This window comes from Clarias gariepinus, chromosome 3, assembly GCF_024256425.1.
Source record: "Clarias gariepinus isolate MV-2021 ecotype Netherlands chromosome 3, CGAR_prim_01v2, whole genome shotgun sequence".
NCBI lineage: Eukaryota > Metazoa > Chordata > Actinopteri > Siluriformes > Clariidae > Clarias > Clarias gariepinus.
In genome coordinates this window covers 27,097,068-27,118,708 of record NC_071102.1, presented here as the reverse complement: position 1 = coordinate 27,118,708, position 21,641 = coordinate 27,097,068, and the positions used below count along the sequence as shown (strand labels likewise).

The following is a 21,641-nucleotide window of genomic DNA, read 5'->3' as shown; positions in this document are numbered from 1 at the left end:
GCAAAACAGGTTTTTGAGATGGAACAATTTTTTAATTTTCAGAAGAAAATAAAACAGACACCAAAATTACTCAGACAGCTAATTATTCGCCAAATTATATGGAAACGGGATATTTAAAAAATTATGGTACTTACAGTATAAAATCACAATACAAAATGAATTGCCACTTAAATATAATGATGATATAGTATCTGTGGTTCCTTGTGATTCCCATTTCTCCCAGTGAGATAATGACTCTATAGCTTTTATAACATAAAAGTGATAACAGGAACTTCCTTTTTTTTCATATCCATGCAACAATGTTAAACATGGCTAAACATATTTAAAAATTACCATCACGACCCACTATGTTTAATTTCTTATTTATCATGTTCCTGCAATCAATTAAAAATATGTCGAGGAGGAGCTTTGCTTTTTTTTTTGTTAATGTTCATCGCCCATGAAGTAAATAGATATGGTTGGAAATGCTGGAATACATTTTCACATTATCTTTGGGTGATGTAATGTTCACTGACCTGACCAAGCATAATATTCATACTACATTAAACTACATTTTTTACTTTTTCCTCCTGTTTATGTTGAATTTATTATTAGCCTGTAAAAATAATATGCTAGGAGGATATGATGGTTCAATAGCCTGACTAGGTAGCTGACCTTAGCAGGCATTTTCACCTTAGAGGTCATGAACCAAACAAATAACTACCCAAAATGAAGCATTCCTAGCCTGGTCTTCTCCTGGGAAACGCCGCCACCGTAGTCCTCCGAAGCATATGGATTGACTGCAGCGGGTTTATAAATAAATAATTTAATCCTTAGAGTCTTAGTCTTATTAGCAGTGAAAGACTGCACTGTGTGTTGTGGTTTTAAATGTCCTTAGCAGAGCTGTTTATTATGTACATAAGCGGATCCACTCATTCTCACAGGGCAGAGGGAAAGTTGGGAAGTTGGCAGCGGGCCCACAGCTCACACCACCATGCTCAGCAGTTTCCCCGCCAGCTCTCTGCGGAAACCCCGAGGCCGAAGGCCGAGATGGAGTGTCTTACAGACAAACAATGACTGCTGCTTTTAATAACATATCGATCTGTCTTTACCAGGGACTTCATCTGTCTTAGTGACCTGAGCTTGTGTGCTGAAAAGGAAAAACGGCCAGACAATTGAGTTTGATGACCTGCCTCAGCTTGGTGGAAAAGGTCCAGTGTGGTCTTCAACAAGCCTTCCCCCCTTAATCACAAAAAAAGAAAAAAACAAAAACAATTAATGGAACATCTGTAGATCCTCATCACTGTGTAGTGTGACGAGGGACAGAGGTGGACAAATCAGTAACCAGGGACCAGCAGATGAATTGCACTTCTTTCTGCGCTATACACCCTGACTCGAGATGCAGTTTGTCTGACAGGAGAATTTTTTTGTGTATATGTGTGTGTGCGGGGGATTGACATGGACAGATCAAGTCCAGATTTAAATATGTTCTGTGGGTGATGCGCACACACCCTAATAGCTGAAAAGTGAGCTACTGTACATACAATGACTTTGTTGTAGTAACATTAATTTGGCAACCTTACGGACAGTGGGACAACATCCATCCATCCGTTAACCCAGGGAACTTGGGGGAACACGGTGGGGTACACCCTGCATGAGGTGCCAACACAATTCAGGGCACAAACACACACAATCACCCATTATGGGCAAAAATGCCCTTAACACAATTTTGCAAGAACGACTTCAAGACCCAATTAATACCAAACCGATGGGCCGAGTGAGACTCGAACACCGGTGGCACTGCATGCTTAGCATTAGTGCACAAGGGAACATTCTGTTTGAATGTGAAAATAGGCATAACAACAAAGACCATCTCAAACAACATATTATAGCACAGTGATTTGGAGCTAAGACTCCTATGGTAATATTTCTTAAGGAAAACTCAATCATAGAGATGGTAATAGTGAGATTCGTCCACCTCTAAAAAGACAACAAGTCTCATTATTTTAGATGGCTCTTTCTGGCAAAAATTCTGAAAGGTGAAAAGAACCTTGCTCAGTACCTGGTAAAGAGGTAAATAGAGTACGCCATGCTGGACATGCTCTGACAGTGTCGGACCACCTCATGCTCCTGATTCTCCCAGCGCTCCAGCTCAGAATCCACATCAGAGGTAAGAAGTCGGAGGTCCTGCCCCACCTTTGTGATGGCGGTCTGATCGTGACCGGCACAATACATTGGGGCCTAATAAAAAAAAAAGCAATAGGACCACAATAAGGCATTTGGTAGCTATTTTTATATCAAGTGAATTTGCCTAATAATCTTCACTCCATATACATGCATAACTTGCCCTCTATATCCACAAATGCACATCAAAAATCACTCTGAATCATGTTTAATCGTGTACCTCTGTGTCCAGCTTGCATGTCTTCTGAGTCTTCATATTAACCGAGTGCTTCTGAGTAGAATCAGGGTCAAGTTGAGAAAAGTGTACGCGTGTATGAAAATATGCATGAGAAGGAAAAAAAAAATCATGAATACATAAACTACATTAACTACAAAATCTACATTTTTTGTAAAAAAAAAAAAATGAAGAAACAGTAAATACTGATTAAAGAAGAGAACGCATTAGAGATGGGGAACGCATTTTTACTAAATTATTTACCAAGTTTACTGAAAATTGTAACAACAGTGTTCTATAATATAGTCTTCTAGAATCGCATACAGATGAAAATATTTTCATTTTCTACATCATATGCAGAAAGTCCTTGCACAATAAAAATCCTGAATGATTTTAAGGTATGGTGTATATATCAGGGTGAGACAAAAATTATCCGCACTTTGGCTGAAATAATTCATTTTGAAAAAGAAATACACATCATTTTTCGACATAACCTCCTTGCTTTTAAATACACTTTGTCCATCTGCCAGCAAGCTTTCGTATTCCCTCAATAAAAAATGTTTTAGGCTGAGCTGCGAGTCTTCACGTCTTCATTAGTAATGAATCTCCCTCAATGGGCTGCGTTCAGAGAACCAAACAGATCAAAGTCAGAAGGAGCGAGACCAGGACAATAAAGACAATGTGTTAACAATGCACACAGCAGGAGCGAGCAGAGGTTTGTCATCAAACCGTGCCGTGGACGGGCGTTCGGCTCCTTCTTGATGGCTAACACTCGTGCACATCTTCTGTCTTTATCCATTTTACATACTCTGTTGCAACAAAACACTTTCTTCATACTGTGCACAAAGTCTCTGATCAATAACGCTGCTCTTATTTGTGCAAATCACACGTGGGGTTCAGTCCGGTTCAGTTACAAATGAATTGGTGTCCAGTAACACCTCCACATCTCCACAGCAGCAACTTAAAAGACAGTAGCCTTGACCAGAAAGCACCTCCGAGTGCTCCGAGTGGCGCAGTGGTAAAGTGCTCGCCCTATCATCCAGAGATCGCGAGTTCGATTCCCGGGTGATGCTGTAACCCCTCGCAGCTGGAGGTCTAGAGAGAGCTGATTGGCCGAGATCTCTCAGAGGGGCGGGATGAGAGGTACTTAGTGCTCCCACATTAGTCAAGGCTCTACAGCCAATCAGGGGCGTCTGTGATGTCACGCAAGCAGACGGAGCGGATAGCGCTGTCCTCCGAGTGTGTTATGCTGTCGCCGGCACGTGATTTGGAGGAAAAACGTGATAGTCTTCGGCCCTCCAGACGGAGTGGTAGAGTGGTAGTAGTAGCTTCAATGTGGGAGCCCCCTAGTGACGGGGCGGAATTGGACACGAATAAATTAGGGAGAAAATCTGAGAAAAATCCCCCCAAAAATAAAAAAACATGCGGATAATTATTGACATCCTTGTATTATCCGAAGCTGGAAAACATATACAGTATTTGTATTTTTTTATTACAAAAATCATACTGTAGGTGCCATAACCTTTTGAAATCATTGGCATTTTAACAGATACTCACCCCTGGCCGAGGTAATGACAGATATGTTCTTTTATCACCTAAAAAGAAAATAAAGTCGTGAACAGTTGAACTTAATTCATTTGAAATTTAAATAAAATATAGGTTTTGTTATTGGATGCTTTCCTGGTTTCTCTTTTCTCAAAAGAGCCACTGCTGCCCGTCTTTAAAAGAGACTAGATTTATGCCAGTCCTGCTGTAACTTCAATAAAATGCAGGTAGATTCTTCGGACTCTGCAAATATCAAACCGACGCGCCTAAAAAGCCGATGACGATAAAGATCTCATCATGTGAAGAAACGACCTTTTAAAGAGCCGGTGCTCATAACAGCCCCTGGCGCTAGGTCTTGAACAAAACCTTCATGTGGACAAGACCTGGACTGATGCCACTTCAGGATGACATTCAGATAAACAATCTGTACACAGAGGGACAGTTGAGAGAAAGCCTGCGAAATATTACGCTCAGATCTTTATAGACTGTCTGAAGACGAAAGCAAATGACAATACATGGGTTCTGTATTAAAAGATCTTAATCTAGTATTCAGAGAGGAAGGGACTGCTGGTGTGACATTAAAAACAACATCTACCTTCAAACTCACAGATAAAGTTATATAAAATAAAAATATGTCCGAGGTTCTATATGCCAGTGAGTCATCATTCAGGAACTGCATGAATGCAACACTGCATGAATGCAACACAAATTCCCCAGGCCATTAAAATATCACACCAAACATTCCTGAAGCTATTTCCTAAAGTGAAAAACCTCAGTTATCATTAAAATATGAATCTTAGTAGTTTGCTATACTGTATGTGACATGATTAATAATCTCTGGTGTAATGAAACCTGAAGGTTAGCGAGCAGTTTCCTGAGACTGAGGGATTATATAAGAAGGAGCAGTCAAACAGAACCTTATAAAATCAAACCATATTTGATTCGACCGTATTCAGGGTCACAGGGGCAGGCGGGGGAGGAGAGAGGGGGAATCCTGGTGCCTGAAGGTGCCAACCGCTTTACCACCATGCCGCCTTGCACAGAATAATTCTTTTAATAAAAAAATTACAATCTGATTTCTTAATTCCCGAAAAAGTTATTCATTATACAGTGGGACCTCGGATTGTGAGTAACGGGCTTTGCAAAAAAAAAAAAAAGAAAGTCTTGGTTTACGAGTACCGAGTATTATGTATCACGCATGCGCTTCTTGTTTAGACGCCAAGCGTCACGTGATCACAACTGAGCCAATGGCGGAATGGTGGGTAATCGTCTCCCCTGCTGGATCTAAATGAACGTCTCCTACTGGTATAATCAACATCCGTGCACGTGTGTACTGATTACTATAAGACTGTGACCACGTGTGTGTAAAACATATTTTATTTTGGAAAAAGGTTTACTGTGCAAGATGAGAAGGGGGGGCTGATTCCTCCTCTTTTACACACACATACACACACGCCTGCGCGCATAAACGGAAACACTTATCTGTCGGGATTCATTTTTACTTTTTTTTTAAAGTAAAGTGCAGGTTAATTTGTTTTACTTTTACTTTATATTTTGAATTAATAATTTTTATGGTTGTTGTTTTTTTTGCTTTGATTTACGAGTGTTTTGGAATACGAGCCCACTTCCAGAACGAATTATGCTCGTAATTCAAAGTTCCACTGTACTACAGCTATATAGTACAAAATAATTTGATGTCCCATATATTAGAACAGCTTTTCACTAAGATAGAGCCATGACGAAGAGGGAAAAGAGATTACCTCAATTACATATCGATACATATCGTAATTCATATCATAAAGTAGATTTTATACACTGTATATACGATTGAGTTGCTGAAATCCTGCAGTTCATTTATAATCCCACAGGTGGTGGGCTCGAGACTATTTACAGCAGCACGGCATCCTGGTTGGTAGGAGTGAATTATTTGTGAGGTTTTTGTAGAATTTTTACAAAATCTTAAGAAAATTAATAACGAATCAATAATATTTAAAGAATTGTAACACATATAGAGTCGTAAAATGGTGATTCACTCGAAAGATGTCCGGAATATTCTGTAATAACTCGCTATCTGAACAAAAATAAATAAATGGGAAAGCGAGGCGTCTCAGAGATTTCGTAGTCAACTGCTACAGACGAAGTTGCACGTCACCGATTGTCCTGCGACATTAAAGTCAATACATAGGTCAGGTGTAGCTCAGTGGTTAAGGCATTGGACTACGGTTCAGAAGATCATATGTATGTATATCTATGTACAGTAAATCATAGTTTCCAGTTTCCTTACCATCCTCTGAATAACACTCTTTAAGAGTATTTCAGAAACACTTTTTTTTATGTTCCTTTTGACATTGCTTAAATGAATCCGTGACCCAATAGGAAGACGTGCTGCTCATCACTGTGAACCACCATCCTGATAAGAAGTCGAGTAATTGAGTGAAGGGGTACGGTCTTAAACGGCCCGAGGGGCATCCTGGCATGTTCGAAGCTCCATATACAATGTTTACTTAAGATTGCTTCGTCCTAGCGAGAGTTATTACAGAATATTCGGGGCCCCTTTCCACTGAATCACCCTGTACAAATGGAATCCGCACCACGATCGTGATAACATCGTATCGGCCGGTCCCTAGTGATCTCCATCCCTATTGACTAGCATGACGGGACTGAAGGTGTGACATATTCATGAGCTGATTACCTCTGCGACCTTCGAACACGTCACTGATCTCTTTAAGCAGGATTCCCATGTCGCACAGCTGTGACTCCCAGGCCTCACAGAACACGTCCAGGTTTTCTTTGGCTATCTTACTGTTGGGGTGCAGAGCCAGTGTCTGAGCTGCTGAGATGATCTGAGCAGAGAGCCAAACAAACACTCATGAATTTCAGTGTGCACTACTGTACAGTTTTTGCTTTAAGCATGCATCACTTATGAACCAGAATACATAATCAAGAGGAAAGAGATCATGTGTTCCTATTAATAGAACAGATCCTGCTGTTTTTCTGAATTATTGATATCTCCATCAACATGCACACCTAAAGCTACGGCTCCTGTTGCGCTTTAATTGGCTGATTGACCTTTACGCTTTGTTATTACAGCCAGATGATGTGACATCACTTCAATAATGTTTAATACATTATCACAAAGCTTATGAACCAAGTATTAACATAAAATCTCTCATCTGTTTCATAGTGGTGACAAACGAGAGCTAATTGCTGAGAATTTGAAATTATTATTTGTATTATTCATATTTCTAATCAAAATCTAGTTTAAAAAGAAAACAATAACAAATGGAGCAGGTGCACAAAAAATAAGGTAGTAAACATGTTTTATCCGAACTTTAGCATGCTTCAGCGATGCTTTCTGAGTAAACTGTTACCTGCGGACCGATGACATGGAAAGTCTCCTCGGCGTGGATGCACGTGATCTCCAGTGGCTCCGTGCCCGAGATGTGGCACAGCAGTCGACAGGTCTGCAAGCATACAGATGCAGGGACACACGTGAGCACTACAGCTACAGAATGTATGCTCCATCTGGGTTTAACCTGTGCTGCTGACCTCCACCAGCTGCTCCCTGTGCTCGGTAAGCGTACGGGCGTACTCGGCCACCGCCTCGACGTTTCCCTCGCCTCCGGTGGCCTTCAGAGCCTGGAGCACGGCGTGATCGGAGTGCAGCTTTAACAGCTCGCTGGCTCGCCCCACTGCTACCTTGTGGAGCTGAAAAGGAGCACAATATGTAAAGTGTGAGCGCAAGGTATAGATGGGGGAAATATCAGGGCCTGCAGAGTATTGAATTCTTTTATATAGCTGCCAGATGTCTTACCTCACGTCTGAGCTCGCCGAGACTCTGACAGGTCTTCAGAATAGCCAACTCCACTTCTTCTGTCACGTCTTTGGCGTTGAATGACTGCTACCCGTGTCACATAGGACAGAAAGAAAAAGCAATGTTTCCAGAGACAGACAAGACAAAATATTTCTAAAATATGACTTCCCATGGAGTGTGCCTCTTCTCTACCAAATAACACTCCTAACACTTAAAGCTTTTTCACGGTAGCATAGCACACCTCAGATGTTATCGCTGTCGTCAGACGCCAGACAGGTGGCATGTCTCACCCCCCCGCAGAAGGATTACAGCAGGGTGTCAGGACAAACACCAGCTAGGCTACTACATGTGCAAGCCTTCCAACTGCTCTCATCTCCTAACCTCCTGACTTCTACCTGTTGACTTTAGCAGTTGTGCCTGCTCTCATCACCTCCATTAACACATGCTCTCCATGCAACTGCAAGTCAGGGCTCAGACGGTGGCTGACACACTGCGGTATCCTTCCTTTCTAAAAGACAGGTCTGAAAGCACTCTGAACAAAAAATTGACTGAGTCATATTAATTTCATGTTTGAGGTGTGAACCCACACAACATTTTCTACAACATACTGTACTGCAGAATCTAAAGTTTCTACACTACACCCTACAGAACCTACACTACAGAACCTTACATATTCTACACTACAGAACCTCTATATTCAACACTACAGATTTCTACACTACACCCGACAAAACCTACAATTTCTACATTACAGTACCAAAAAATTCCTACACTATAGAACCTACAATTTCAACACTATAAACCTACAGAACTTTTAATTTCTACACTATACATAAAAAAACCTACACATTCTACACTACTGAATACACACTTTCTACAGTTCACAATAAAGAACTTAAAATTTGTGCGCTACACAATAGAGAAACTATAAGTTCTATATATTTCCAGCACTTATTGAAAGATTTCATATATTGAAATAACACAGAAGCTGAACACAATGACATTACTTAGTCAAGGGCGTGTGTCTGTACAATAGGAGTGCATAGTAAAATGGTATTCATGAGACATATATATATATATATATATACATACACACATACTGTAGAATAAGTACTGTTTATGAGGTAAAGTATGTAGAATGATGGGACCGCACACCTATCGTGCAAGGCCGTGAACTTGTGCAACTTGTAGCAAAAAAGCCCAGCAGCGTCCTGGCTCCTATTTACAAACTCTGCTCAACCAAATAAAATGTGTATGAAATAAGCAGCGTCTTATTATTTTGCATGTACAAGTATGTCTATGTGTGGGTAGTGTGTGTGTGTGCATGTGTGCATGCGTGTGTTTGTAAGTCGTACTGCCTCGCTCCAGGCGAAGATGAGCTGCTTGGTTTCCTGCCGTGTTTTGTGGCAGAGCTGCAGGATGCTCTCACGCTGCTCATGGCTAGTGTACGCTGAATCGGTGAAGTCTTCGGTCTGTTCTACCAGAGCCTCCAGCTGTGCTGCTACACTCTCACACGGCACATGGTACAGAGACTCCCTCAATCCCTCCACCTTATTCTGAAACCGACACACACAGTCTAAATGTTGCAATCCTTGAGGATGATAATGTTTAGTGAATGTAAATCCAAAAAGAAAAGGAAAAAGTGTTTTAGGGTAATAATATGCTGAAAGAACACTTAAGTGCAAAAGTTTGCATCCTCCATGACTTTAGAATAATAAGAGCAGAAACTGCAGGAATGATTGCGGTTAGAAATATTAAGATCAAAAATGGATTAGTAGATCGGTCACTCATAACCTGTGTGTGTATACAGTTCTTGGCCCACAGCCGCACCTTAATGTCTTTAATTCCAGCATAGATGCTGATGGGCAGTGCTTTGGCCTCTGCGCTGCTCCTGGCATCTGTCACAATCTCGATAACCTGCTCCAGAGCCAGACGCATGCGCTGGAACACGGCGTTCTTGTTGATCCGAGCAGACTCGCAGTCTGGGTGTCTCAGACACGTCTGGAGAGAGAAAAACAACCACCGGATGAATGGGAGAAAATGAGAGCTGATGGTAAGATGCATTAACACGTCACGGTGCCTGATATGACACAATTAGCCGGTGGTCATTACTGACAAAGCAAGTGGATGAAAGCAAGCTGATGTTCCTCCCCTTCTTCCTGAACAGTTTCTTTAAAACACAAGTAAATATATCACCAAAAGTGAAAAGCGAGAAAATTTGATTTAAAGATTCAAACTGCAGCACAGTAGCACCAGACATCTAGACAGCTGGTCTCTGGAACTGATAAGGACATATGTCCTTTCCACTATGGACTCTAAGAGCTTAATCAACATCTGGATTCTCACTGTGTATATGGATGTGGATACCTGACTCATGCCCATCCTGAAACATCAGACTACACAAACTTGACCCCGACCTTAGCTTTTGCTTTGCTTATTGGGAAAGGCATTGGACTACTGCTCCGTAGGTCTCAGGTTTAAAGCCCAACACATTTGGCAGACTTACATTTGTATTTAATTAAACATGTGAGCAGTTGAGGGTTAAGGGCCTTGCTCGAAGGGCCCAAAAGGGATGACTTGGCAATCGTGAGATTTAAACGTAGGACCTTCTGAACCGTAGTCCAATGCCTTAACCACTGAGTTATCCCAACCCTAACACACCCAAGTTGCTCCTGTTGGGCCCTTGAGCAAGGCCCTCAACTGCTCAGACAAATAATGAAATAAAATGTGTCACTTCTGTGTCATTGTGTCATTCAGTCACAAAAGCATTAGGGAGGAACACCTGGGGTGCAGGCAGCGTTTCACTTCATCTCAAAGGTGTCTTATATGGTGGAGATCAGGGCTCTGTGCTGGGCACTCTAGTTTTTCTACATGAACCCAGGCACGCCAAGTGAAAATAAAAATCATAATGATATAGCATAGAAATAAATTCTAGGCAATTTTTTGTCTCCAAATTTTTTAAAACAGGGACAACCTACATATGGGAGATGTCCAGACACTCGAAAACTTGAGAGAACATGTGAAACTCGAGATGAACAATAGCCTGAGCTCAGGATCGAACCTGGAACTCCAACACTGTGAGGCTACAATACTACACAGTGTACAATAATGTTTGATTTATAATCCAATTCTAATCACTCACACAGTCCAGTCCAGTCGTTAGTCTGAAGACAAAAACGGCACCAGCTGATCTATAGCAGTCACAAAAATGACCTCACAAATTGAAATGGCTCCTTCCTTTTCGTGCAACGTTATATTACACTTGCACATTAATAATATAACCTGATATATTGATCTTGCCTTAAGACCAACATTTGATTGAGTCACGACCCAAAAGCAGTTGAACTTTCTAACTCTCCTAAATCACTTCACAAAATAAATAGTGCCTTTATGCCTAAATATCATGAAACCAATGAAGTGAAAAGAAACACACACACACAAAAAAAAAAAAAAAATATATATATATATATATATATATATATATATATATATATATATATATATATATATATATTTGTACCCCTAAAATAACTAGAGGCAGCAATAATATGGTAATAGTCCTATCCTGACTACCAGACCATGCTCAAACAATAAACCAACATTGTTTATCTCTTTAAAATAAGGTTAGGAGGTTTTATATACACACAGAAACCGTACTGTGGTTTACAACACAATATTCAACCATATTAAACAAATATGTTTTGTCATATTTCTTTTATATTCTTAAACTATGTATTAAACAAAGTTGTTGTTTTTTTTATCTATGCCCACTAAAAGACTGCCACAACAAAACAATGCATGCTTACACTGAAAGTAAGCCTATGTGTATTAAAGCTCACATTTCACCAATTGGGCGAAATGAATGTATAAGGTCTAGCACCCTCATGGGTTCTTCAGTTTGTTCCACTAACAGAACTTCTAACAGTACCATGTGAAACCCTGCATCCCTTCCGGAGAGAGAGCCTTCCACTCCAGAAGCATCAGCTATCCAAAGAACCCTTAAGGTGTCACTTGTCATTATGGTACAGTAGGTGGCATGGCGGCTTAGTGGTTAGCACTATCCGCTTGCACCTCCAGGGTTTGGGTTCGTTTCCCGCCTCTGTGTGCATGGAGTTTGCATGTTCTCCCTGTGACAGTCCAAAGACATGCAGGTTAAGCTAACTGGCGTTCCCAAATTGCCTGAGGTGTGCGACTGTGTGTAAGTGTGTGTGGATTAGCACCCTGTCCAAGGTGTACCCCGCCTCGTGGCCCAAGTCTCCTGGGATAGGCTCCAGGCCCCCTGCGACCCTGAATATAGAATTAAGCGGTATAGACGATGAGTGAAAGTGGTAACACTGTACGCTCCACACAGACCTTAGAAGCAGTAAGAAGCATCATGGTGCATTTCTCCAAAACAGCACGGGCTGCGGCCATACGTGCCTTCTGCTTCTCATCCTTCAGATCCTGAGAGACAGAGAAATACAAATATAGTAAGATTTTATAGATCGTTAATTAGTTTTGTAAGACATAATTCACAAATCCTGAACTGTCATAGTCCGGTATACTCAAAACTAGCAATTAGGTCTTTTCGAAGATCCTGATGTGGACAGAGAGCATCTGAAATCAGACTGTAGTAGCACACAGCTTCCCATAGGTAGCAGCCTGAGATATGATTCATCTAAAGCATTCTGGCAGGATCTCCGCTCACTAGCACCTAGTAAAGCTTTCGCACAAGGGACCTGAGAACTGATATGTTGTCCATGATTGTGTGTGTGTGTGTGTGTGTGTGTGTGTGTGTGTGTGTGTGTGTGTGTGTGTGTGTGTGTGTGTGTGTGTGTTTGCTTCTCCCAGGAAACAATGTATCATAAAAGAAGATCTGATTATGGGTTATTATATTTCCCTTTATAAGGCTGTATAGATGGAGGTGGCAGGTTTCCAGGGAAGCTCTGCAGTGAGATCGAGACGTGATGTGTGTGTGAAACACTGACTGGCAGACGACATCTCTGGTATCAAATAAGACACTCTTATCAGTTCTTTAAAGCTTCCTGCTCTTCTCTAGCGCTCCGCTCGTTTGGGGCATTACACAGACCATGGTACTGATAACGCACACTAAGCTTTACTCACAGATCTGACTCGACTGCATGACGGAATATTGACAATTACAGCATAATCAGATTGTTTAGGTTTATTCCTGTATGGTGAAGCTGCACGCCCTACTAACATGCATCCTTCATTCACTTCACCTTACTTTTATGGTTTCACCAAAACTGTACTATAAAGAATTTTGGACAAACCTCTTCACCGATGTCACCAGAACTGCAAGTGAGGAAACATCTTATTGTTTAAATTAATAATATAAAAACAACACAATTTCTGCCCTTCACTACAGTTCCCTGAACAAGAATCTGTACCGATGTGTATTAAATCTCTTCTGGCAGCTTTTGGGCTAACACCTTACTAACACAATTCATGTTGTTCCTCCCCTTTAATCCATCACCCATGTGTACAGATTTGGCTGAGTCTGGACTGCCACGGGGTGAGGATTTTGGCTTAGCTTAGAATTTCTTAAGAGATTTTTTCCCTTTTAACCCTTTATAAATTCCATCCCACCCTTAGGGCAAATTTTCTTGCTGGAGTCTCCAAATTTACATCCACTTTAGAAATCGCATCTGGTTCTGCCAGAGTATATTAAGATCAAATTTCCCTTAAGATTAAAATAGGATACCTATGTGAAAGGAGAAAAATACACAGAAGAAAAAAAAATCTCCCTAAAAACCTATGCAGAAGAAAAAGGAAGAAAAAAATAACGTCCTTTTATTGCGAGATCTCGTGAAAGTTTCTTGCAAAGCCCAAAATGACTTATATACTCCCACATCCTTTAAACTGCGCTTAAGACATGATTTAAGCCCTGCCTCTATGCTCTAGGTTTCTAACCAATCACAGACGAGACTGAAATCATCTATCCAATCATAACGCAGAAGAGGCTTGTTAACAGTTTTGCAAACTTTTTAAAATTTTGTTTATGTTTCTTGGTTTTGTTTTTTGCTTTTTTGTTTTATTGTTTACTTTATAAAGAAATCAACAAAAACAGATCAGTACTTGGATGAGCAAAGCCACTTCTTTTATTGACCCAGATATACTCTCACTGAGCTTAGATCAAAAGTTTTTTATTTTATCCTTGTATGTATTATTACTTCTTCCTAATAATATCTCTTTTATATTTTTCCTCCTATGTCCTTCAGCAAGTATCAGCATGGTGCTAATGGTCCATGTCTATGTGTGATTTTTATTTCCTAGGTTTGGCATCCCGTGGCTTTTTATTGAAAAAAAGTACCTAAGTTGTCTACTTTATTCATGAAATATAAATTTATGCTCATTTAATGGTGATTTCCTAGTGTCCGATATATTAAAGCGACGGAGCAGGCTCAAATTGACCAGCGCTTTTACCATGCTGCAGGTAACGCGGCCTTATTAAAACGTCCAGATACTTAAACTGAAGACAAACATGTTTATTTCAGCCTTCCCATGTCTTAAATAAGCCTTGAATAGGCTGAAACTCTCAGGCAGCTTGCTGTGAGTCATGTTAATAATCAATAGGATCAGAAAAACAGGCGTCACAGAAGAGATAAACCGCTGTTCTCGTACAGAGCTGGAGAGAGTATAAAAGGTGTTTAGGGATATTGTTACAAGCAATGAAATCCATTAATTAGGAATAGAAAAACAAGAAAAAAAATATAACTTTGAAAAAAAAAAAACGACACCATAGATTTATTAAAAATAGATACATAAATGAATAAAGGCTTTTTTCATCTTTATTAAAAAAATTTTTTTTAAATAGCTGTCTGTGTGCTTTTCTAACTATCTTACCTCCCCAACAAAGTGACTGAAAATATTAGAATTATTATAACTCCACAATTATATCCCACTTTGAAATATCATTATCATTCACTACTAATATCCTAATGCTGTATATACATTTCTGTTGCTATTAATATAAATATGTTGTTGGGAATATCACAACAGAATGGTATTCGATCTCTTAAACTGAACTAAACTGAACTGAACCAATAAGGGTGAAATTCGGGTTGATTAACTATACGGATGTGTGAGCATGGAGTTGTAATTATAGGGTAACCTACATTAAGAGGAACAGAAGCGGTCCGATTTGCCATTGCAGACTGACCTTAACCAGTGAATCTACCAGTGGATCAATCACGCCGCTCTCGTTGTGACTGTATATGAAACCCAGGAAGGTTTAAGCAATTGTTACTCTACATACTGCAAGAAGTCTTCAACTGGCACTGCCAATCAGTCTTGTAAACGAGAAATTCTGTGGACTTGTAGTCGAATACCTCTGCTCCAGATAGTGACGCTACAGGCTTGTCTGTGTTTAATGTGATAACCATTATTACTTCATTACTTAGTCCTAGTCATTTCAGTATGACCTGTTCATTCAGTACATTCTAGTCATCAGTTGACTTCATTTTATTGCCACATGAAATGAAGCCTTTGAGTCTAGACCTGAGCAACTGAAGCAACCCCTGATCATAACACTGCCTCCAGAGGCTTGTACAGTGAGCACTATGTCTGATGGGTGCATCGCTTCATGCACTTCTTTTCTTAACCTGATATGCCCATCGCTCTGGAATAGGGTCAAGCCGAGCTCATCAGACCACTCTCCAATCTTTTTGCTCCCTGGAAAATTCAAGCCTTTTTTTTCTGATTAGTCTAACTAACAAGTGGTTTTCTTATGGCCACGCAGCTGTTTAGTCCCAATTCTGAAAGTTCTCATCACATAGTGCGTTTATGGAAATGCTCTTACTTTTACTATAAAACATGGCTCTGATTTTTACCATGCAATATTAAATGTTCAAGGCAATCACCTCATCAAAGTCAGTATGGTGTTTTCTTCTAAACACAAGTGTATATGTGGTTTCCTTCCTTAATGGAAAAAGACCCACAGATTTTTGAGTTTTAAACACAAAACACACTTTCGACTTTTATTCCTGGAAACTTTCGACTTTTTTTTTCCCTGGAAACTTTTGACTTTTTTCCTGGAAACTTTCGACTTTTTTTTTTTTTTTCTTCCTGGAAACTTTCAACTTTTTTTATCAAGTTTTTTTTTTTCCTCAAAAATTTAGACTTTTTTTCTCGGAAACTTTGACTTACAACTTGAAAATTAGTTTTAAACTCGGAAATTCCCTGCCCCTCCCCTTCCAACTCTTTTATTTATTTATTTATTTTATCTCATATTGGATCTAATACTCCGTCGTAACAATTTGACTCCTTTTTCTTGGCCAAGCAGTGTATAAAAAGGTTTGTTGTGTTCCTCGGGAGAGCATGGTATTTTTATGGGACTCTTAAAAAGAGCTCAAAGACTCCTTCAATGCAGTTTATAAGACATAAATAGATATTTAACAACAACAACCTTTGACATTCCCTGAGCAATTAAGAAATTATATATCATTTTATTATAACTGGCTGAATGGGTCCATCGTAGTCCTAGACACATATTTAAAATTCTAATTCCGATATTTGTCACATGTTCACACGACATTCTATATTTTTCTTACAGTGTACGGTAAACCTCTTAACACAGGCTCACAGGAAGCACTGTTATCAATGTGTTCGCTTATCTGCAGCCTTTGTGAGTTATTAAGCCTGGGATGAGCAAGGACGCCTGCGCGTGTGTGTACGTGCGTGTGTGTGTGCATGTTGCGCGCTCTTACATTCTGCCTGTCCCCTGTAAGATGTGCAAATTCCACCATCTCGTTGCCAAACTGACTGAAGATCTGCACAAACTCCTGAAATGTGCTGACTCGCTCCAACTGTTCCAGTGTCACCAGCACCTGCAAACACACATGCACAAGCACATAAGACACTGAAGTTGTCTTTCTGCTCAGACTGTGCTCTGCTACTGTATATCATCTGCTCCTGATGTGGTAACAACAAAAGCTGCAACACACCCGCTTTATTCAAAGAGCTTTCACTTATTACTACCTGCAAATACAGTAACTACAACCCTGCTACTCATTTCTTAGAAGTTTATTTTGGGCGTGGCTCAGAAACAGTTCAGAAGAAGCAGAAACCAGGCTTATAAAAAGGTGTGCACGTGGAGTCATTATCAGCCCCTTGTTGTTTTCTTTAACTTAGTAAGTTAAAGAAGAAGAAAAAAACATGTGAAGAAGGATTGGTTTTCTCAAGGAGCAGTATAGAAATATTGAATATTGCATTAAAATAAGTTCTAGTTTGAGTATGCATTACAGTTATTTACATTCTGCAAGCTGTGCATGTGTGTTTCCTTAAGGGCCCTTTTGAAATGGTCCCAAGCCAGGGCACAATGGACCTGGTCATTATAACTGCATACTGTATGATGGTTGATTTCAAGCACATATCCTCACCCTAGATGGAAATAATTTCATATTCTACAGTGTACTCAGACACAGCTCGAGCCAGACATTAAAGCCAAACACATCTGAAAACAGAATCAACGCGTCTGTCTCCTCCATTTGAACACCCTGCTCACATCCTCTGAACTACACATACAGAGCTGATAATGTAGGAAGGCAGGCGAGAGGGTTCCTAGTGACATTTTTCCAAAATATTGTTGCATGTTCTCCCCGTGCTTGGTGGGTTTTCTCTGGGTACTCCGGTTTCCTCCCACAGTCCAAAGACATGCAGATTAGGCTAATTGGCACTCCCAAATTGCTCATTGTGTGTAAAAGCGTTTGTGAATGTTGACCGAAGGTTGTGAAGATGGTTCCCAGATGAATGGATAAATCATGGATATCAGACACAAAGCGAAGGTTGACATCCTTGTTCTCTTCCGCGCTTTGTGTTTACAGCCAGCTTGCAAACTAACTTGCTGCAATACTGCCCGCTACTGTTTTAGAGAGCATAAATATAAAAGCGTACTCAAGTACAGAACAATAATAATATAAATGCTGGCCAGTCGAGACTTAGGGAATGGGGAGCGAACGTACTGGGCATGGTACGACCTAATCATGCCTAGTGTGAAACCCGTAAAATGTTCAGTGATTTTATGCACAGTGTTAAACGACAAGTTTTTTTCTCTTATAAAACTTTGTTGTCATCATGATAAAAACTCACAAATTTAAAGCTCTGCCATTACAACTAAACTTTTGTTTTACTAACTTACAAAAAAGTCTTGGAGTTCTATTGAAGGCAATTAAAGGAGTTCCTGGGAGGCTAGTGTTTCAGACGTGAAGCAGGCAGTCTGATCATGACTTGGGCGTACTAAGAAAACTTTCTCCCAAATCCACAATCTTAGAAAATTTGAATAGTGTAAAAAGGTGTAAAAATATTCTAAAGTGTCCCACTTTAATCAGCTAATTAAGTCATAACACCTGCAAAGGGTTCCTGAGCCTTTAAATGGTCTCTCAGTCTGGTTCAGTAAAAAGCACAATCATTGGCAAGACTGCTGACCTTACAGTTGTGCAGAAAACCATCATTGACATCCTTCATAAGGAGGGAAAGCCTCAAAAGGTAATTGCAAAAGAAGTTGGATGTTTCCAAAGTGCTGTATCAAAGCACATTAATAGAAAGGTATGTGGAAGGTAAAGGTGCACAAGCAGCAGGGATGACCATAGCCTGAAGAGGATTGTCAGGAAAAGGCCATTTAAAAGTGTTGGGGACTTTCACAAGGAGTGGACTGAGGCTGGAGTCAAGAGCCACCACACACAGACGGATCCTGGACATGGGCTTCAAATGTCGTTTTCCTCTTGTCAAGCCACTCCTGAATAACAAACAACGTCAGAAGCGTCTTACCTGGGCTAAAGAAAAAAAAAAGTGATCTGTTGCTCAGTGGTCCAAAGTCCTCTTTTCTGATGAGAGAAACTTTTGCATCTTGTTTGGAAACAAAGGACCCAGAGTCTGGAAAAAGTATGAAGAGGCACACACTGCAAGATGCTTGAAGTCCAGTGTGAAGTTTCCACAGTTTGTGTTGATTTGGGGAGCATGTAATATTCTAATTTTCTGAGATTGTGGATTTGGGGTTTTAAAGAGCTGTAAGCCATAATCATCTCAATTATGACAAATCCCGTCTTGAACTATCTTGCTTTACGTGCAATGAGTCTAGCTCATATATTAGTTTCATCTTTTAAGTTGAATTACTGAAATAAATGAACTTTTGCACAATATTCTAATTTTTTCAAGTTTCACCTGTACATACATGGTTTGAGGCACAACACTAGTTTAGTCAATGGTATTCAATGGGCATGGTAAATGTGTCTAGTTTCTATTGCTGAACTACACTAGTGCAGCATGTTAAGGTAGAGAAAGGGATTAAACAGCATGTACTGTATCTGAAGATGCCACAGACTGTTGATGACCTTAAATCTGGTCTTAAAACTTATCTTTTTATCAGAGCTTTTGGGTTGAAATAATTCGTAGCAACTTTGAGATTTGCTTTAAATATAAACTGCATTATAAATAAAATGTATTATTATTATTATTATTATTATTATTATTATGTATTCATTTAAACATGCCTTGTCTGAATGTGGCTGCATGTAACATAATTCAAATAATTCACATACAAAGATATTTCTAAGATATTTGTAAATTAAAGAAAGAAAGAAAAAGATTAGATTTGTACCTACAGTGACACAACATGGGATCACATCCCCTTACTTTTGGGAATCCCTGCCATTACTTCATAAAACATCAATTAAAACTGATTCAGGCACTAACACGCATCACTAGGAAATATCTCCAAGTGTGTGTCGGTCTGAGCTGCAGGTACTACACTGCCTCGTCCTGTTGCGCCCTGCGAGCATTAAAAGTTTCAACTGTAAGTAACTGTGGGGTGGCGGATGGTGGGGGAGGGATGTGGATGAGCAAGTTTCCGAGCTTCGAACGGACGGATACAGTGAGTTGAAGCAGCGTGAGAAAGCCTGGACTGGGGGAGAAAGATAAAGCGGCTGCTATTTGAAGCTCCTTGCCAGCACTGGGTGTTATCAGACCTGGACAGGGACAAATTCAATTGGGTTCCTCTCTAATAGAGAGCTGCTCTGCCTCCTGCCTGTCCATACAGCTCTAAGTGAATGTGATTAGCCCTGGCTCGGAGCGTGCACACGTGCACGCATACACTCTTCTTAACAATCAAAAGCGGCCCTGTTCTCCTGCCATGCTACAGTAGGTGTGCTGCTTCTCGTCAATTATCTCCAGAAGCAAGACTGAAAGTCAATGATAGGATCTAAAAGTGAAGTAAGTGTTGTGTGTGCATGCGCGAGTAAGTGTGTGAGTGTGAGAGAGAGACTTCTGAGTTACAGGGTTCACTATAATGAGTGATTTAGAGTACTCTGTGTATATTTCTCAGAGAGAAGATAAAAGGAAGTTTGTGTGTGTGTTTGTGTGAGGGTGAGGTAATAGCAGCTTCTTACTTTGTTGCGGGAACTGACGATCTGTTTGATGACGATGCGATCTGCGAGAACCAGCACTTTGGTGACGGAGGAGAGGAGCATGCGAGCAGCCTTCACCATGCCCATCCTATCACTGAACACGCTGCTGCGACCATCGGCCTCGCCTGGCTCGGCGCTACACGTGTCTGTCAGCTGCGCTATAGCTGTTCCTACAACACACACACACACACGCCAAAACACATTGTATTATATACAACATTACTTTGTTATGAAGAATTTGAATTATTTTACAATGAGGATCTCCAATTAATTTACAATTCACACAACGTTCTGTAAGACAATAATCAGGACCAAAGCAAAAGGAAGCAAGTGTTTAATGTGATGACTACTGATAATTGATGATTATTGTGTAAGATGCTAGCATGATTTCCTAAATACCAAATTAAAATATTCCTCAATTTAAGAACAAATCCAACCATTCAACACTTAAAACATGACATGCAATTCATCTCTATCAAAAGAAAGTCATGCTGTATGGTAAAGTACTTATTACCATTAGGGCTCCCGAAGCCATTTAGCTTCCTTTGCTTTTTCTCTAATCTAATCTAAAGTCTTAATTATACAGTAACAGCTATTTCTGATCGAGCAAACTGATTGGACAAGAGAGTGGTGATATACGGTGTAACAGCACTGGGACATTTAACTATGTCTATGTCACAGGTGTTCTAACGATCACTAATTACACTAACTGTCGGTCGCACCATGGGTGAAAGTAGGTCAGAACAGACCACAGCACTGGGAAGATTCAAAGTAAGATTTGAAGATTCTAAAATCAGTCACAGAAGCACTTCCAGGAAGAAAACACATCTGATAACATTATGTCATCTTAAACACCATGTCTCCTCTGTAATTGCTTCTAAGTGGTTCCGAATTGCCTCTAAAACTTCCATGCTGTTTTGTTTATGGTTAACATGAGCTACGAGGCTAACTAGCTTCTAAACAATGCTGAATCATGCTAAATTCCTCTCTAACCCCTAATCAATGGCACTACTTGGTGTGTGTGGAACAAGGGATTGTACACCCTGAAAATCGCACTAGCTTTCCATTTTACTCAATTTGGGATTTAACCCTGGAAACCTGCAGCTTCTAAATCGGTATAAGTAGAAATATAAAGTAAACCTCATTTACTATTTTCCTAGGACGGTTTCCACCACCCCTATGGTTTATTCTCCTTACCTTCTGGCTACATTGTACCGATAAGAATTTAAAACTACTTTCAGGATAACGGTCAGTCGCTAACTGTTGGGCGCTAGCTCAATGCTAGGTCTACCATTTGCAGAAGAATATATGTTGGCAAATCATAATCTGTTAATGATAAATGCCATTTTTTGGAAGTGTTGTATAAAAGCAATATCACACTCAAGGTCGTATTGGTGTGATGGATTTTAACAGGACTGCATCACAGCCATGCTGATATTCAGCACAACAGCACTCTCTCTCGTGTGATATTGCTTAATTATATCCAGGTCTGTTTTACAACCCC

At 40.1% G+C, this 21,641-nt stretch overlaps 1 protein-coding gene across 3 annotated transcripts in view; it reads right to left on the bottom strand.

Annotated features, from left to right (window-relative positions):
• The window catches only part of ctnnal1 (catenin (cadherin-associated protein), alpha-like 1), a 63,824-nt gene that overhangs the window by 7,529 nt on the left and 34,654 nt on the right, over window positions 1-21,641 (bottom strand). Inside the window, exons 3-15 of one of the 3 annotated variants that reach the window (XM_053491857.1) lie at window positions 20,120-20,307; window positions 16,445-16,564; window positions 12,090-12,179; window positions 9,567-9,737; window positions 9,092-9,292; window positions 7,737-7,823; window positions 7,472-7,630; window positions 7,294-7,386; window positions 6,615-6,765; window positions 3,935-3,972; window positions 2,384-2,434; window positions 2,042-2,220; window positions 1,173-1,221 (exon numbers count right to left, since the gene is read on the bottom strand). In XM_053491857.1, the coding sequence (XP_053347832.1) occupies window positions 1,173-1,221; window positions 2,042-2,220; window positions 2,384-2,434; window positions 3,935-3,972; window positions 6,615-6,765; window positions 7,294-7,386; window positions 7,472-7,630; window positions 7,737-7,823; window positions 9,092-9,292; window positions 9,567-9,737; window positions 12,090-12,179; window positions 16,445-16,564; window positions 20,120-20,307 (1,577 nt within the window). The remainder of the gene's footprint in view (window positions 1-1,172; window positions 1,222-2,041; window positions 2,221-2,383; window positions 2,435-3,934; window positions 3,973-6,614; window positions 6,766-7,293; window positions 7,387-7,471; window positions 7,631-7,736; window positions 7,824-9,091; window positions 9,293-9,566; window positions 9,738-12,089; window positions 12,180-16,444; window positions 16,565-20,119; window positions 20,308-21,641) is intronic. The other 2 variants (XM_053491858.1, XM_053491859.1) reach the window with 2 other exon arrangements.